Source organism: Dermacentor albipictus, chromosome 9 (genome assembly GCF_038994185.2).
Source record: "Dermacentor albipictus isolate Rhodes 1998 colony chromosome 9, USDA_Dalb.pri_finalv2, whole genome shotgun sequence".
In the NCBI taxonomy this organism is placed as follows: domain Eukaryota; kingdom Metazoa; phylum Arthropoda; class Arachnida; order Ixodida; family Ixodidae; genus Dermacentor; species Dermacentor albipictus.
The window spans coordinates 117,675,483-117,695,211 of NC_091829.1; the positions used below are offsets into that span (position 1 = coordinate 117,675,483).

The 19,729-nt window shown below is 46.6% G+C and overlaps 1 protein-coding gene across 2 annotated transcripts in view; it reads left to right on the forward strand.

The window, feature by feature from the left end:
- Window positions 1-19,729, forward strand: part of LOC135911230 (protein O-mannosyl-transferase TMTC1-like) — a 151,277-nt gene that overhangs the window by 78,638 nt on the left and 52,910 nt on the right. For both annotated transcript variants that reach the window (XM_070525289.1, XM_065443423.1), the window contains 3 exons: window positions 5,620-5,698; window positions 8,965-9,068; window positions 10,786-10,984. In XM_070525289.1, coding sequence (XP_070381390.1) covers window positions 5,620-5,698; window positions 8,965-9,068; window positions 10,786-10,984 — 382 coding nt within the window. The remainder of the gene's footprint in view (window positions 1-5,619; window positions 5,699-8,964; window positions 9,069-10,785; window positions 10,985-19,729) is intronic.

Genomic DNA, 19,729 nt, shown 5'->3' on the forward strand with positions numbered 1-19,729 from the left:
CTGCTACGGGAGCGCTCCGGGACTGGAGCCCGCTTCGAAGTTTTCCGGTGGGCAGCTCATTGAGCAGCAGCGGCAGACGAAGCATTTCCGCCGGTTGCGTCACTCATTGTTCAGAAAGAAAGCTTGTGCACGGGAGTGCGTGGATTGCGCGTAGCGCATTTTCTAGTGGCGCCGGCACCGCAGCTGAAGTTGCGCATGCGCAGTGGGTCCGAAGCCCGCACCAGCGCTTTGTTTCCTCGCTGGCCGCCTGCCTGGGCTTGCCCGCACTCCGCTTTCCTCCTCATTCTTTTCGCCATACCTCCCTTCCGCTTTCCGCCTCATTGTTGCACTCACCCTTCTCTCTGTTTTCCTCCTCACGTCTTTCATCCTCCTCTGTGCTCCGCGTTCGCTCTTTCATCTTTCTCGGCGCTCATTCGCTCAGTTACGCCGACGCCGACGCTCGCCGCAGGAACGGGCGCCTAAGAACTGCACTCCTGCAGATCACATGGCCCGGTCCTATGTAAGCTTGTCAAAAAGCGCGACAATGGAGTACGTGCCTTACACGAGTCCATAAGTTAAATCTGTCGGACATATATTGTGTAGGAGGCATTCAGTTACTAATTAAAATAACAACCATACACTCTAAAACGGTTGCACCCTTTGGGGTGTATATTTGTCCCACAACAATAACCGTCATCTGCCTAGCTTGCGTTTCCTTTTTTGAACACTCCTCGCTCGCTACTTTCCTGTCGAGAATCCTGCGTCACACTGGTAACGCGCGTGCCGTTCGTGACGGGGAAGTACCGGGCTCGCAGCGTTGAAGAAAGGAAACGTGGGCAAGACAGATGACGATTATTGTTGTGGGACAAGATAAGCCCCAAAGGGTGTAAATTTTTCTAAGAGTGTACTCTAATGCACGAACCATTTAAACCTGTGCATATGTCACTGGACGATCGCGAGCACTCGCTGTCACAACGCTGGCATTAGGAAGAAAGCTCATTGGTTCTCATGCTACAAAAAGAGCATCAAAATCAACGACAAAGCTAACAGCGGGTGCGTCGCTTATCAGTACTTCGCCAGAACCCGTGTGACACTGACATACAGGCAAAAACATTGAGTCCTTAATGGGGACCAAAGATGGCGGGGGTCGAGAGACTAACACCGAACCCCTCTTTCCTCACACGGCGGCCAGTCTTTGCTTTCTAGAAGCGTCTTCGGCCATCCGGACTGCTCAGAGCTGCTCTTCTGGCTCCAAGCTGAGCAGCAATGTCTCCCACTGCTCGGCCGCATTTATCATGCGTGTAGTGTTAATGCGGTAGGTGTTGGTGGATGAGGCTTTGGGACATTGCCAGATAGTGTGATCGAGGTCAGCGCGGGCCTCGCACGCTTTGCAGAGTGGGGAGTATCGGGGTAAATCCGGTTGTAAAGCACGGGGTTCGGGGATGTTCGCGTCTGAAGCAGTTGCCAAGTGGTGGACTGAGATTTGTTATTGTTGTGTGTCCTGAGAGCATCATGACCGCTCTGTGGGGCAGTGGAGGACGATTGCATTGAATGTGACTGTCTGGCCCCACGCGTGAGCTCGATGCAGAACAGTGGTCTCGTCAGCATAGCAAGACGTAGGAGAAGGGTGATGCACCTTGTGTGCGAGAAGTCGGGCGTCATCGTGTCCTACATATATACATATACATATACATATATATATATATATATATATATATATATATATATATATATATATATATATATATATATGTATATATATATATATATATATATATATATACCAGAAAAAAAGCAGTTCTGGGTCCGGGTAAATATTCACAGTGAAGTAGTCGCGCGTATGAAGCGGTTTATTGACGTTTCGGCCGGGGTCCGGCCTTCATCAGAATACATTGCATGGTGTCAGTACAGTTAATATACATGCGCTTATCAACCAAATGAAGATACGTTAACATAAAAAACGAATAAAATGGGCCAACAAAATACATCCGAATCGTTCAAAGGATAGCTGACACGTGTATAGACCGATGGCGATTGCAAACATATAATCTAAGATACAAAGTATAAAAACGTACCAAAATGAATTTTGTTGGCCCATTTTATTCGTTTTTTATGTTAACGTATCTTCATTTGGTTGATAAGCGCATGTATATTAACTGTACTGACACCATGCAATGTATTCTGATGAAGGCCGGACCCCGGCCGAAACGTCAATAAACCGCTTCATACGCGCGTCTACTTCACTGTATATATATATATATGTGTGTGTGTGTGTGTGTGTGTGTGTGTGTGTGTGTGTGTGTGTGTGTGTGTGTGTGTGTGTGTGTGTGTGTGTGTGTGTGTGTGTGTATAAATGAAAACTTCCTGCCTATGATTCACGCTGCTTTGCATGTGTATGCCTTCCTAAAGATGTAATTTAGGATGTAGTCATGAAATACATAGGTGAAATTAGCACCAGACCATCCTCATTTTTGTCTTGTGGTGTGCGTATTTTCATGCATCATTACAAGGTTAACAATGAGCAAGCTAGTCACAAGGAAGCTAATGTCTTTAGACTTCTTTGCATGCATGGGTTTAACCGCTAAGGTATAAGCACAGTCCAAGAACTCGAAGAGCAGATGAATTGCGGTTTCTCCTTCAATCTTTACGTTACAACTACTTAAATATCTCTAACAAACTCGTATAAGTTGCTGCACATCGTATAGAAAACTCCAAAATTGGTTATATGCACTGCTAAAAAGAATAAATTTGTACAAATAACATCACGTGGTGTACTAGGTGGCCGCACGAAGTTGTAAGATTATATTGCACCCATCGAAACCTCAGGGATGTCAAACACCAGGCCCGCAAGCTTCGTGCACCCAGCAGAACAATTGCATTGAGCCGAGTTGCCTTTTTTAATTCATACACACACTTACATTACAGGGTGTCCTACGTAACTTGAGCCAAACATTAAAAATATGCAACTGCCACGTAGCTGGACAGAACCAAGGTAAAGCTGTCTGCCGTCATTTGGGGATACTCGGATTATTTTTTTTCGCGGTACACCATGTATACCTGTTAAGAAGCTCGGCGAGTTGATGGTTGGCCAACTGATGCTTTGCCAAAGCTGCTTAATACATAACAAGAGCTTCGTAACTTCTATGCAATTATAAATCTCGTTCGTAAGCGCTGTTTTTCTTTGGCGGACCGCCATCGCTAATAATATGTCCTAGATCGCTATTCGCTGCCACGAACGCATTGAGCGCAAGCACTTTTTGGGAATATGGGCCATGATGCAGTAAAACTTCCAGTTTTATCACCGTTTATAACCGAAGAAAAGGAACGCCCTAACCATTGCACAACAGAATGTTTCATCCCAAATGCATGCACACAAACACACTCAAATTTATATGCTCGGAAGCGTCATTACGAAATCGCGCTCATCGCATCGCACTCTTGCGGCTCGTAATCGTACTCCCGACATCATGTCTGGGCTACTGCACACCCTTGCCACCTGACAAGCAAGCAATAATAACTGAATTAATTAATCAATATTACCGATGACGACGAACGCTTGGCGCTCGTGCTTGGACTCTGTGTTCTGTTCTACCATCGCGCTAGCCGGTTGAAATTCCCAGTCTATGAGCCTTGCAAAACAAATAAGTAAACGTACAGGTGAAATTTCATATTTACCGATATAGAACACATTCACTGTAGATACTTATTATTAGGTACTGTTTTTTAAAGACCATTAAAGATTCATAACGTGGTGGCCTGACTGCTATGGCGTTGAGTTGCTAACAAGGAGATCGCTGGATCACTATGCGGCCGTGGTGGCCGCATTTCAATCGGGATGAAGTGCAACAACGCCCCTGTACCGTGCATTGGGCGCCGCGTTAAGGAACTCCAAATGGTTAAAATAATCTGCCATGGCAAAATAAATGCCAATGGTGCAAGTTCCGTTTTGTTCGGGTGGTTTCTTCTTCCTCGAGAATGTTTTGCTTGCCTGCTGTCAAGTGTCATTGCGTTCTCCGCAGTTAATACTAAAACGAGGGTGTACGCAGGAGTAAATACGCTTGAAAAAAAAAACGGAATGTGCTCGTTTGTCTGGTGAAATTTTCGCGCTTGAGCGAAGGGGACAATGACGGCATTTAAATAATGCTAGGCTTCAGGTGCTGCGAGAAAGGTGCGACTTAAATGGGAGCAGAAGCGTGGCATTATCTCGCAATCACCTTTGTGAAGTCCCAAAAGGTGTACGCTCAGAGGCAGTTCGAGGCCTAGATATTGCGTTTATCTGACTATTTTCCACGCTACAAAAATAAGCTGGAGATAGCAGCTTTCCCTCCCGTATGTGTATGTGGATAGAATTCAGGACTTCAATATCCGCTATTATCAGTGTAATTTAGAACCGAGACCGTCGACATTTCAAGCTATAGTGCCTGTGTTTGCATTTACTTGAATATCGTGATGAGACCGAAGAAAAGACGAAGTAATGGAAGGGGCTACGAAGAAACTACAATACGGAGTGATAATCCATGAGACCCTTGTTTTTGTTTCATTGTGAGACTCGTACAAAAATTGTAATGAATAGCACTTTAGCGGGAAAAGCGAATACTGAAGTGTAAAAGATAGCGGGATGTCTACAACATCTTGATCTCATCTAAAGAGAATAAATAATAGCACGTTTATTACCTGCTCTACTCCTGGATGACTAGTAGTCGCACTCAAAGCATGGCACCCCACTGAAGCTCAAGAATGGGCCATTATTGTGTTCTATAACCATAGTACGGTGGCACCTAGTGCGCTGTGCATATAGAAGTCTGCATTTTGGTAATCGAGTAGCAGGACATTTCGTACTTCAATACTTGCAGACACTTCTGAATTACTTTTTCATCCGCAATTCTTCGCGTGGTAGTAAGAAATACTTGAACAAATCTGTTAAAGCTACGACAAATTCCAAAGAATGGGGGCGAGGGCCTGTTCTTAGGTTGCACGTGATGGAAACAGCGGCGAAGGCACTGCAACGTTGTAGAGCTACATCACAAATTAGTGAAAACGTGAAGATTACCTAAAGGCCAACGGCTACAAAATAATGGAGCATGTTTTAAACGTAGTCTAAAATAGTACAGACATAAAAGAGCCTCCGTGCAAAAAAAACTGACGATTGAAATGCCAGCAACACCACTAGAAAAAATGGGTAGAAACAGCTGTTTTTGATATGCAGACTGAAAAAAAAAGAAGCGTCCTCATTATCGCTCGCTGGAGATTACCATCACCTCTAGAGCGCGTGCCTTCTCGACACGGCCTTCGAGATAAGTCGGCGCCCGCAGCAGCTCGTGGTGCCCTGAAAAATCTCGAAGGCGTAGTGCTGGGACTTTCGTCATAGCCACTACCGTCAGGTTCATAGGTCGTCTGCTTATGTGCTGTTTAAAGGCTGCTAACAAGAAAACTGTTTAAGAACCCGGCGGCTTCACCGAGATTGTTTTCGACGTAAACCAAGTATAGCCCTTTGTAGCTAATCTAGCCAAGGTGAAATTTCGTTTGACTTAGCCTTTAGCGTCGTTGCGAGAGTGCTCAACGCTAAATAAATGATAGCAGAAGGCATTTCCGATTACAACGGAGTTGTTCTGAACACACCGCCATGTAAATATTTTCCAGGCTTACCTGCCGACACTGCATACGAGAAAGTGCGAACCGAATCGTGCGGGATCGTCTGGTGCTGACCCTGGCAGCAGCGGTAAGTGCGCCTTTCCTGGTTAGAGACGACCTTTCGAACAGTGTTCTAATAAAAATAACTTCGTGCACCTTTCTTTTACCCTGTCTGTTAGCAGGGTTTCCAACATTTTGAGATCCATGTTAACTCCAAGCTCCCTTCGAAAACTCTCGAAAAAAACTCTTGAGTTGAGAAAAGTCGAGTTCTGATAACTTCATTCTTTTTATTTATTTTTTTTGTCAAGTTTCATTACTTTTACACTTTCCCCGCAAACATTTTCGCTGGCTCGTTAAGGTGCACTTCAAGTAAATTCCTTCCACACATAGTGCATATATTTGATAGTAACCAAGAAGGTAGAATTACGAAGTATGACGAAACAACACCCTTAGAATCCGGCTAGCTGTAATAAAATGGTGCCATGAAAAAAAAAAAATTATTGCTGAGTGTTACGTGCCAAAACCACGATATCATTATAAGGCGCACCCTAGTGGGGACCTCCAGAACAACTTTCAAAGCAAACGTTTTGTGATAGTATTTTTTTTTTGCACTTGGCCCTTATCTAACTCTGGCCGCCATTACCGAGATTGAACCCTCGACCTTAATTCTTCGGGCGCAAAGCCACGCAAATTTACCGGGGCTGGAGCAGTCATGCGAAGGAGACTTCAACGCCGGCTCGTGCTTACAGTGATCCGCACGCGGCAGAAAATATTCGAGAATCGTGTAACCGCACATTCACGCTCGGCGAGCGAAAAATTCCTGACTCAAAACGTAATGGTGAAACTTCCTCCCGATTCCTTCTTATCTGCAGTACAGACGTGCTTGTAATGTCAGGCATTCATTGTTTCTTTTGCTTGTGTTACATATTCTGATGTCTCTTTTGTTACACCTTTCCTATTGGCAGCAATGTGACGGCATCATCGTATTTCTTTTGTGTATTTGCATATGTTTGCCTTGCCTATTAGGCTGTCTTATTATTATTATTTTCTTTCCCCTTGAGGAAGAAGTTTGAAAGCACGTGATGTTTGTACCCCTCCTAACTGGGCTTCCAAATGGAAGCCGGCAGTATTATGCAATAAATAAATAAATAAATAAGTAAACAAATAAACTATTACTTATTAATTAATTAAATAATTATTAATGATTATTTCATTAACTAATGCATTAATTATTGAAAGTACCAGACAAAAAAAGAAGCGGTGATTTGAAACTCGCAGTCTATATTGCAAATCGGACACCCTGACGGATGACGTGATTGGAGCGCAGAACACCGAAGGGCACAACTACAATTGGTGCTGCAGAACGACAACATATAACTTCACAGCAGAGAAGTATGCTTGCCAAGGTATCACACAAAGCCTTTTGCAACAACCTTTAGCAAAAGCTATGGTACCATCGGCACACATTGTCGTGTTACATTTGATTAACAAACGCGTTTACCTCTTCCGTTCGTTGGTAATAAGGTGAAAAGCCGAAACGACTGCTTTATTGTAATCATCATAGAGTTATATTGATGCAGGAGAAAAATTCATTCCGTTTTACATAAGACGTACGTCTAATCACCTGAGATACTTTTTAATATATATATTTCGGGTTATCGGCGGCATATGTTCAAGGACGTTATGTACCAAGTGTTCGCTCACTTACGCGAGTCGCTCCGCGAACTCCTTCCTCCGACGCCACATTCCCGTAATCTCTTCCAAGTTAGCTCTCACAGATGTCGGGATAATGAGCCCCACCCTAATGTTATTACGTGTAATTACTGGGCGGTGTCCCGCTGCTCCAAAAACGTGGTGTGGGTTCTTCGTTGAGCAATGGAAGCAGCTCGTAAGGCATCCCAAAATAACTTCAGCAGCATCATCGGGCGCACGTCACAGCACCGCGAGCAAGATAACCCGCGAATGAGAGCCACCGTGTATCGGGCGAGTGGGCATTCCGTACGCGTCGTGGACAATCGGATCAATGGTCGGCGTGGGTCCAGGTGCGAATTAGTGACTTGTTTCAGTTCGACCGGGTGCACTCTCTGCTGGCAATGTCGTCAAGCACAGCATGAGCGCTATGCCTTTGTATTGCTGTGACTTTGTTCTGCCCAGAGCACTGCCAGTATTGCTATTTTTGTTGCACGTAAGTTTCACCGGCGTTTTGGCGAGGAGCAATCATCTAGTTACCTACATTTAAACGAAACGAAAAACGTCATTCATTTGCGCGGCTTACTGCAAGACTGTGCCACTGTCCTTGATGGAAAGCAAACTAGAAGTGAGGCGTGCAGACAGGACACAAGAGTAGAGAAGTGGACAACACGAACGCCGTCTACTCTTCTCCACTTCTCTACTCTTGTGTCCTGTCTGCACGCCTCACTTCTAGTTTGCATAATGAATCCTTACCAACTAGCTCAGCTTTCAGTCGTTCTAAGCTTGATGGAAAGTGTGCGCGCGTGTAAGAAGGGGCGGCTGTTAGTCAGCTGTCACGTGTTGTTTCTTCCCGTGTGTTGATTCTCTTGCGTATTTAAACTAAAACGAATAGAACGGGCACCTCAGTGCGTATGATCGAGTTACAAGAAGAGCCACAGCGGTCGTTAATTTTGACAGTGGATGCTATTCTCGGGTCTCTAGAACTAAACAAGCGCCTCACTTACATGAACTGTTCACGCTCAGAATTTTGGGGCAGCCATGTGTTCCACGAAGAATTACTTGGCCTCATCTGTAGCAGCAGCCTCGAAAAACTGAAATGACCTCCAGGCTTTCATCATTTTCGCACCCAACGCCTTGGACGTCAACACAGCGGCTAATCTTGACATCAGTTCCTGCTCGCCCTCTTCCTAAACCTTTTAGGTAATTGAGAATGTAAAAGTAAGTCGATAAAATAAAAGCATGAATAAATATATAAATAAATACAAGCTATTTGTGTGAGAATATCTTTCAAACATGAGAAACTACGTATCTCATAAACAGACAACGTTTCACAAACAACGCTATCGTAGGGTCCTATAATGCCATACTAGCTTTCATAAAATATTTCGCTTAATTACGCTTGAGTTAATATACGAGAAACATGAAGCATATGACATTTATTTATACTGTCAGCACTTGCGATTCGTGCTGTGATTCTCATGCCGAGCCAAATATATTGTTTTCTGCTTGAATTCAGTCAACCATTGGGCAGTGTAGCAGTTACTATATTATATTTCGTTTGTACAATGTCGTATGACAAGATGTATGCTTGTGATTCTGAATCTGCTTCCTTTATGAGTGGCTTAACCGATGCCTTTTCATTATAACTGTTTGCCTGGGCAGTCGGCCACGCTGCTATCGTTCAGGCTGTGGATGCTGCATGGGAACTTGCCTGAGTTTTCCGAGATGGACAACCCAGCTTCGTTCTCCAAGGTGTTTTCGACGAGGTGAGGAGAACTTTCATTGTCCTATGACATACTGTTGCGAATCATGGTCGTCCACATTTAAAACATATTTGGATCCAATTTTGCGCTTACAAAAGAGAGCGGTGCGGATAATGACGTTTTCTAGTCCATTCGAATCCAGCAGTAATTTATTTTGCAGGTTGAAAATACTTCCCTTTACCCTATTCTCGGAAATGAAAGTTGCTATTTTAGTGAATAACATAATATGTCGCAATCACTCATTGTCGTTTAGTATATTTGTGATTCTTACACGAAATGCTAGATGCGCTACTAACATAAATTTCAATTTACCAGTTACCCGAAACACATACGGTCAAAGACTAATTCAGTATCATGGTACAAAAATATGGAACGCCTTACCAATAGAAGTGAAGAGTGCCAGTCTCTTTTTGTTTACCATAAAAAGGTTATATCTCTCAAACATTAGTTAAGAATGTTGCTCTGTCTTTGCGGTGATATTTTTTTCAGTAATACTATAACATTGTTGCACTAATGAATGTATTTTCCCCTCTTGTTTCTCATCCTGTACAATTATGTATAATCAATACGCATTTGTTCATCAGTGTCTTGATCGCCGTAGCACATACGCATATATACCACATTGGCCTACACTAGCCTTGGCTATGGGCCCAACAGTTGTTTGCTTATGTTGATGTACAAATTTATGATGAAATAAATAATGTCTAATGTAAAAAAAACCCTGCGATTTCAAACACCTAGCTGACAAGTATTACAGAGGCCTTCGTTAACTATATTGCGCTTGTGTTCAGTACGTACATAATGAATGTATTACCTAAACTAAAAAACGGCAGCAAGGAAAGCATGCCATGATTTTGCAGCAGAACTAATAGGAAAAGTACGTAGAGATGCATCACGAGTAGCAGATTTGCTTCTTTTTCATCGGTCTTTTCCTTTACGGTTAGTTTAGCAGAAAAGACGGCACTTCACTCAACAAGTGACGCCAAGCAAAATATAGCATATACATATACACAGTTTGCCTCTAACATACGAATGAACTTTAGTATAAATAGGTTCGCTTTCGCAGTTTTTAACAGCTACCGAGAAATGGGAATAAAAAGCAACGAAAGCAGACAAATGCTGGCACATTACAATTTAGGCGTAATGCAACATTTTTGCACGATATTATTATGTTGTATGAGTGTCCACTGTGCTTAGCTGTACACTGTAAGGAAAGAGGGCCCGCATTCACGAAGAGCTCTTAGCTTAGAATTGGTCGTCCGAGCAATTGCCAGCCAACCCTGATGCTAGATTAGCGAACGCGGTCGACCAATCGCGAGCAGCACTAACGAATTGTCAGTTTTATGGACACGGCCCGATGTTCAATGCGGGAAGAGAAATTCCTTCAGCGAGTGGTATTGAAGCATTCCCTATGTTAACAGGCCTGAAGGGAGACAAATAAAAAGAAAGAAACGCTTCAATTGAGAAATAGTTACTTACTTTGAGTTTTTCTTAGTTGAAGTAATGGTAATACTTACCACTAGGTAACAGAGAAGTAAGTCACTGCATTTTGTCATCACTGCGTGCCTAGGCCCATCCCTCCTCGTCATTACTTCTCATATAAAACTAGAAAAAAATGAAAAAAGCAACACCCAGGACAACGACGAATTGTGCATATCAATGCGAAAAGCAGTCGCCATGTGACACCGCATTTCTCTTCTCCTTTTCTCCCCCATGCCAGGGTGTTGACGTACAGCTACCTTTGCGCCTTCAACGCCTGGCTCATCATGTTCCCACGCACGTTGTCGTACGATTGGCAGATGGGCAGCATCCCCCTTGTGGAGTCACCATACGACCCCAGGAACCTGGCGACTATGGCATTGCTGGCAACGCTGGCAGCACTCGCCTGGCGGTCGTTACTCGCTTCACACGCGAGAAGGGTGAGTTAGCTTCTGCCGTTCCTTGCAGTAATCCTCGTGTATTACCTCGGCCTGCCAGGAAGGCTCGTTCTTGATAAGGGTCACGTACCTATCGCCTGTGTGGCGAGATATGCGAAGTCGCAGGCTTTAAAAAGAAAGCGAAACATGCTCATTTTTGATACGTCGATTCCTTACTTGTCGCGTCAGTAGATACACGATGTTGGAGTTCCTTGGATATATGGAGCATATTTTTTCTCTGTACAGCTTTTTTGTAAAAAGTGCATCGAACTTGCCGGTTATGCACAGGAGTTCCTAGGTGAGGCTGGCAAACTTTGCCGTTAATTACGTGAACTTGAGAAAAATACATAACAAAACTGCTTAACTTTTTCCGTTGGCATTCGGAGCAGTTATTTCAGTGGCAAATTTGGAGGCAGACACAATTTAGTACACCCTCACTTTTTAGGAATCTTGATAATAGAACACAACTCAAGATGTTCCTATTCAAATTTCAAAGAAAAATCTGAGCAATACTGAAGCTGAGTCCAGGAGCGGCGTTTACATGGTCGACGTGAAAAACAACAGTAAGACGTCCCACGACGAAATGCGCTGCGTAGTTTTAAGCATACCATCTCAGCCACTGGAGGCAGGTACTGATATTATTCAATCAATCAATCTTTTTATTTCATTGTCTCTGATGTTTTCCAGAAAACAAAAAGCAGTCCAAACGACTGCTTAACAAGCTTCACCAACCCTAAAATATACGACAAAGCCTTGTTATACATACACGCATATACCAATGTGTGCTATATCGTACCATTCGTACAGAACAGTTTTGCCGGAAAGCAGGTGCGGTTGTGTGCCGTGTCTGGATTTCAAATAATATCGTGAAGATATGTTCAAATATTGTTTCACACTACTTTACGGGGTGTTTCCATCTGACGTAGCAGAGACACGCTCTCCAGTTAAGTATGACCTCGACTGAGCGTTGAAGTCCGATGAAGAAAATCTCGAATTAGAGTGCCATTCCCAAGATATTTAAAAATGGGGTTGTGTTAAAAGATGATTTCCTCTAAATTTGTAGTTTACAAAGCTGCGACCCGGAAATTTTGCAAAACTAATAATTGATTTTTTTTTCATTACACCACTGAAGCTCAAGTTATTCGCGGCAAAGAATGTCACCCTGGCCAAGAAACTCCTTTGCGGCGACGTCACGTTCGGTTACATTTATATAAATTTTGCATGAAAAATCTATATAGTCCAAAAAACACGCCCTGCATACTTCTGCAGCTACTCATAAGCGATACCTATCTGCATCAATAGCAGCACGATAGAGGTTCCCGTTTGATGATTTCGAACTCTGTGAGACACGGCATGTTATATCACTATTAGACGCGACCATCGATGAGCGGGTCGAAGGCATCGGTCACGACTTTAGCGTGGGTGCGCAGACTGTGTCAGACCCCCGCGGCACTCGCCTAGTGTGGTCTAAGGAATGGTTGCGCACCAGGAATTCGTCTACTGGAGGTAATCGAGACTGTTCATCGGTCGACACGTTTCGTCGAGAACATGGTGACCAGTCGTGGCAATCTAATACATATAAGTGCGTAAGCCAACCTATCCATGCGCAGGCGCTGTTCGTAAGTTGCGACGGGAGCGAGGTTACATAAAGTACGTTCCAAGAGGGTGTGCATTTTGCATGTTATCACCCAGCCGTGAGCGTTAGCCTCTGTATACTGTCCAAACCGATATCTTAAAGTAAAAAAATGACGACAACAGCATGGTTTGCGGCTGGCATAGCAGCAACTACCTCACCCCCACCAAGAAGTACACCGAGTTGCTTCGTTCCGCTTGAAAGGAACCCGAGGTGGGCCTTGTGGTGAAGCATATACTGCAGGAGCCACAGGGGGAAATGGTGTACAAGTATTCGTAGTCGCCGCGTATTTCTTGCCAGGTGGCACCCGGTTGGGCCAAACCTACGAAGAGCGTGCCTTTGCGGAAGCATTGCCGTAAATTGTTTTCACAGTTTTACAGTGCTTGAAGCGCAACAAGCAAATTGGCCGTGAGAGCCAACGGAAACGTGGCTCGATAAAACCACACAGCAGCTACAGCACAAAATGGCAGTAGCTAATTTGAACGAGCGCATCAAGTTGGGCATGGGTGGGAAAAATTAAAAGCATTGTCATTGTTTGGAGCACCGCCCTCAATGGCGTGGCAAAAGAAATAACTCAAAACATATTAGGGCTGAGGTAAACGGACATACCGAAATTATGCGACTGCAACAGCGGAGCCGTTTTAGTTTCGATGATTATGTAGATATTAAAAAGAGCCTCAGATTCACAGTCGATGGTATATTGTGCGGCTATGAAACTGATCCCCTACCGCTACGAAGGTCGTAATGTCATCGCACCATATTGTAGTCTTTCTAGCCTCTTTATTCCGTGTAGCATTCACACTGTCGAAGTGGCAGACCACAACTTTTTTGTAGAGCCAATGTTGCGTCAGGTGTGACTGAAGTAAAGCAGCAGTAAAGTTGCACTTTTCACAATAATACATATGCAGCAATAACAGCATATACAGCATATACAGCAATAATACTGTTACGGTGAAGGGAACGAAGAAGTTGGATTGGCCTAGACGAAGACGAAGTCTGGCAGTTGCCTGAACGCCATATTCGCCACTTGTAAATATACGTTATTTTACACTCGTGCGCCTGCTTTCTTCCTGCAACATTTTGGTGGAAGGTGCTGGGTACAATCAAGGAACTTCGCAGCGGACGTCATCTGCCTGCCGCCACAATGGCAAATCAACCGACACAAGCGACAACGCCTCAGCAGCCCGTGCCAACGGTCATCCTCACTCATCCGCGGGGCCCGGGGACATTTTGTGGCACGGACAACGCCGACGTCGAGGACTGGCTTACGATGTACGAGCGAGTGTGCGACAACAACAGGTGGGATCCACCAATGATCCTTGCAAGCGTAATATTTTATCTGAGGGGAACTGCGAAGCAATGGTATGACACACATGAAGCTGACCTAACGAGCTGGGATGTCTGCAAAGAAAAAATGCGAGACCTGTTTGGCAGACCTGTCGGTCGTCAGCTGGAAGCAAAAAAAAGAACTTGCGTGCCGCGCTCAGACGTCAACAGAATCCTATGTCGTGTACATGCAGGATGTGCTGGCCCTCTGTCGCAAGGCTGATGCCAACATGACCGAGGGAGACAAGATTGGCCATATATTGAAAGGTATTGCAGACGATGCCTTCAATCTCTTAATGTGTAAGGATTGTGCCACTGTGGATGCAATTATTAAGGAGTGCCGGCGCGTCGAACAAGCGAAGGGCCGCCGCGTCGCTCAGACTTTCAACCGATTGCCCAATACCGCCGCGACATCTTCTTGCGAAGACCCGCCACGCTTCGTTCAGCCCACAGGGTCAGAAGAAATCACGCGCATCGTTCGCCGTGAGCTTGAGGCCATGGCTCCGGCTCCAGTCCGCTCTGACTGTCGGGAAAACGTGCCCGCTATCTCCCTTGTACAAGCGGTCGTTCGGGAGGAAATAGCAAGTTTGGGCATTCCATCTATCTGCTCGGTCCGCCATACAAACACCTACCAGATTTCTCCGGCCGCTCGCTCCCGGACGCAACGCTTTCCGCCCCCTCGTCGCAACCCAGCTGACTGGCGCACAGCGGATGATAAACCTATCTGTTTTAATTGTTCCGGTATTGTACACATCGCCCGTCATTGCCGTAACCATTGGTCGTCGCCTCCTCGCTTGTTGTCTCCGAGTCACTATCGCCAAGTACCAGACAATCGTACTTTCTCGCCCTATCCGCCGACTAGGAACATCAACGCTAACAGTGCTCCACCAAGATCCAGTCACTCCCCGTCTCCGCAAGGTCGTAGGTCCCGTTCGCCTCTCGTTCACCGCTCTTCGTCCCCTTCTGCAACCGGTCGCTTCGCTTCGGAAAACTAGGCGGTGCAGCTCCCGGAGGTGAAGCTGCAACTCCGACCCGGCCCACAAATCGTCTGTTGACCCTGCCTACATGTGGAAACCTCCTGGACATTGAAGTTGATGGCGTTCCTGTTAGATCTCTGGTTGATACAGGAGCGCAGCTTTCAGTTATGAGCGCTGCTCTCCGCCGAAGGCTCAAAAAGGTTCTGACCCCCGCCATACCGTGCACCGTGCGAGTCGCCGATGGGAGTACGTCACCTGTCCTTGGAATGTGCACAGCACGTGTGACCATTGGCGGCCATTATACCGTTGTTCTATTTATCGTCCTTGAACACTGTCCACACCACCTGATTCTCCGATTGAGTTTCTTTCGAAACACTCTGCTCAAATTGACTGCTCCGCAGGTGTTGTACAGTTGGATCTGCCGCTTCCTCCCGACGCAACCACTTGTGCTCCACACCGCTTATGCTCTGCTGAATTTGCCAGGCTGTCTCCACAGGCGGCTACAAATGCCCTCCTGACGCCCTGTCCTTCCGTACCTGATGGCGAGTGCGTCGTGTCGCCGCTTACTGACGTGGTTTTGTCGCGCAATATTGCCCTACCGAGCACCTTAATCCCGATCCGCGAAAACTGCGCTCGCGTGCCCATCCTCAATTTTGGATTTTCGTCGCATGTGCTGCCACAAGGTATCGCCATAGCGCATATCACTCCTTTGGAAGAATGTGAGATTTCTTCTTTGACCTCTGAATCCTTCGTCAGTACCAACGGACCTTTGTCACCCACTCCTCCGTACTCGACGCCTGCGGACGATGTTTCTAAGATGATCGCCCCTGACCTTCCTTCCGAACAAACAACAGCTCTTCGTCAGCTCCTGTCATCTTTTCGAGACATCTTTGATTTGGACGACCGTCCACTTGGCCAGACATCTGTTGTCACGCATCCCATCAACACCGGTGACGCCAGCCCCATTCATAGGCGGCCATATCGCGTCTCCGCGACAGAAAGGGCCATCATAGATAAAGATGTAGACAGGATGATGGACAAGGACATCATTGAACCTTCCAGTAGCCCGTGGGCATCACCGGTTGTCTTAGCAAAGAAAAAAAGACAACTCGTGGCGCTTCTGCGTTGACTACCGTCACCTCAACAGGATAACAAAGAAGGATGTGTATCCCCTGCCGCGCATTGATGATGCTCTTGACTGCCTTCACGGATCCCAATACTTTTCATCAATTGACCTCCGCTCCGGCTATTGGCAGATTAGCGTCGATGAGATGGACCGCGAGAAAACAGCCTTCATCGCACCGGACGGTCTGTACCAATTTAAAGTCATGCCGTTTGGATTATGTAATGCGCCAGCTACATTCGAGCGCATGATGGACTCTCTCTTGCGCGGCTTGAAGTGGTCTACATGCCTCTGTTACCTCGACGATGTGATTGTGTTTTCGCCGAACTTTGAGTGCCACCTGCGGCGTCTCACAACCATACTCTACGTGTTTCGCCGGGCTGGCCTTCAGCTAAACTCCTCCAAGTGCCATTTCGGTCACCGTGAAATTAACATGCTCGGCCAACTCGTAAACGCCGCCGCAATCCAGCGTGATCCACACAAAGTTCATGCTGTGCGAAATTTTCCTGTACCTTCTTCAACAAACGATGTCCGTAGTTTCCTGGGCTTATGCTCTTATTTCCGGCGATTTGTGAGAAATTTTGCCGACATCGCTCACCCTCTCACTGACCTTCTTAAGAAAGACGTCTCTTTCTCTTGGGGACCTCTGCAGGAGAAAGCCTTTTCTACCCTGATTGAGCGGCTTACCACTTCCCCAATTCTGTCACATTTTGACCCTTCTGCGCCCACTGAAGTACGAACTGACGCGAGTGGTCACGGCATCGGCGCTGTCCTCGCTCAGCGTCAACAGGGCCAAGACCGTGTCATCGCTTACGCTAGCCGCCTTCTTTCCACACCCGAGCGAAATTACTCCATTACCGAGAGAGAATGTCTCGCGCTCGTATGGGCGGTCGCGAAATTCCGGCCGTACCTTTTCGGTCGGAGCTTCTGCATCGTAACCGATCATCACGCCCTCTGCTGGCTCTCCTCTTTGAAGGACCCAACTGGACGACTTGCACGTTGGGCATTGCGTCTACAGGAATATGCATTTTCTATTATGTATAAGTCAGGGCGCCTGCATAAAGACGCTGACCGCCTGTCCCGCAATCCCGTGGATCCACCGGACGATACCGATGCAGACTCAGACATCAGTGTTCTCTCCATCTCCGACTTCCTCCATATTGGTGACGAGCAGCGGAAAGATCCTGTTATTCGAACACTTATGGAACGCCTAAGCTCCTCGCCCAATGACCCGTCCCTCCGCATGTTCACCTTGCGCGATGGAACTTTATACCGTCGTAGCGTTTGTCCTGACGGTCCGGAGTTCCTCTTAGTCGTTACCAAGCATCTTCGACTAGCCGTGCTCCAGCAACTTCACGACGCTCCTACTGCTGGACATCTGGGCATCACTCGTACTTACGACCACCTGCGGCGCCGCTTCTTCTGGCCAGGCATTTATCGCTCTGTGCGCCGTTATGTCACTTCTTGCGACATGTGCCAGCGCCGGAAGACGCCTGCTACGCCTCCCGCTGGTTTGCTTCAACCAATCGATATCCCCACAGAGCCTTTCTTTCGTGTGGGCCTAGACCTCCTGGGTCCCTTTCCAATTTCTATCAAAGGCAACAAATGGATTGCTGTAGCAACCGATTATGCCACGAGATATGCCATCGCGCGAGCGCTACCAACCAGCTGCGCTACAGATGTCGCAGACTCCTTACTATACGACGTCATCTTGTACCACTGCGCCCCTCGCCAGTTGCTGACGGATCGCGGCCGCTACTTCTTATCGAAGGTCGTCGATGACCTGCTCCGCTCCTGTGCAACAGAACACCAGGTTGCTACCGCGTACCACCCTCAAACGAACGGCCTCACCGAGCGACCCAACCGCACGCTAACTGAAATGCTGGCCATGTACGTTTCCGACGATCACCGTGACTGGGACGTCGCTTTACCGTACATTATTTTCGCATACAACTCGTCCCGTCACGACACTGCCGGATTTTCACCATTTTACCTTTTGTATGGCCGCGACCCCACCTTGCCCTTTGACACGTTGCTACCTTCCGCAGTACAATCACCCAGCACTGATTACGCTCGCGATGCTATTGACTTAGCCGCCCAGGCCCGAGAAGTCACCCGTCATCGCCTCACAGTCTCGCAAGCTTCTCAAAAGCGAGGCTACGACCTTCGGCACCGACACTCCCATTTTTCACCTGGTTCCCTTGTCCTTCTCTGGACGCCTTCACGTCGCGTCGGCTAGTCGGAAAAACTACCTTCCCGGTATTCGGGTCCTTACCAGATCTTACGCCAACTGTCCGACGTGACATACGCGATCGGCCCAGTCGGTCAGCCTTCAGTGCATCGCAACGTCACCAGCGATGTTGTTCACGTCGCCAGGCTTAAGCCCTATGTCCCCCCATTAAGTGAGGCTCTATCATTTGCACCGGGAGGGTGATGTTACGGTGAAGGGAACGAAGAAGTTGGATTGGCCTAGGCGAAGACGAAGTCTGGCAGTTGCTTGAACGCCATATTCGCCACTTGTAAATATACATTATTTTACACTCGTGCGCCTGCTTTCTTCCTGCAACAATACAGTAAACACTGTACATCGACTGGAGTGAGCTGATACGGAAACTAGTGCACCCAACCATAGATGGACAATGTTTTCTTAGTTTCGCTTGTCATTAGCTGACGATAGCCCAAATTCAATTTTGTGAGCTATCCAAAACGGTTAGTAGTGGGCTTTCGCCCTAGTTACCCCTTCGTTAGTTGTAGTGAAGGGTCAGCGCACGGACGGTGGCTAATTACGATCTCTTCGTCGACGCGAACCGCTCCGAGAAGTTGCACGCTGATTAGACGAAGCCCTGTCGTGCGCTGCAGAGTACGAGGCTCCCGTGTCTCGCAGAGCAGGTCGGAGCCGTAATGCGAGTCTGCCCATTATGCATTCGCAACAGTGGCTCTCTCGCGCGAGAATTTAGCGGCCAACCCAGGTATTGGGCTACGCCGCGGGTCATGGTAGCTAAACCAATCCTCGAACCACGTTCTGTTTATTTAACATCGCAACCTAGAGGTCACAGGGACGCTCTCGTGTACTTTCCGGGAAACGTCACTTCTGCTTTGTCTAATTCATTGCAAACGGCCATGAGCGCCTCAAACAGTGTAGGAACCAAAGGCGCACAGGGCACGGCACTAGCACAGAACATGAAATTTTATTTTATCCGTGAATTCGCAAAGTGTATATGCAAGAATGAACGAGACGGGAACTAAAGGGCCCGATTTTCGCTAGCCACAACCATGTCAAAGCAACAGATAATGAAGCCAACGAATGCATGAGGAAAATTGTTCGCATTATTTAATGTAAGTGTAGAAATGCTTAGTCGAATGTCAATGAAAGTGGACGAAGAGAAAAATTGCTTGCCGCCGCTGGGAACTGAAGCAAACGTTGTTATTTTTTTGTTCACTTTATTTCCTTCTGGGTCATCATTTCCACGCTTCAATTAAAAACTGCTAACCATTTGCACTACAGTCGAGCGCCTCTACCACGAACGCCGCTACAACGAAGTGACCTGTATAAGGAACGAATAATTCTGTTCCAATCCTATAGTGAGCGGTATGGTGCGCGACCTTTGCGATGAATTGACCTGCATAACGTACGTATGAATTCGGAGGCCCCAAGCATCGTTCGACTGTATACTTTCCTTAGCTTTGTT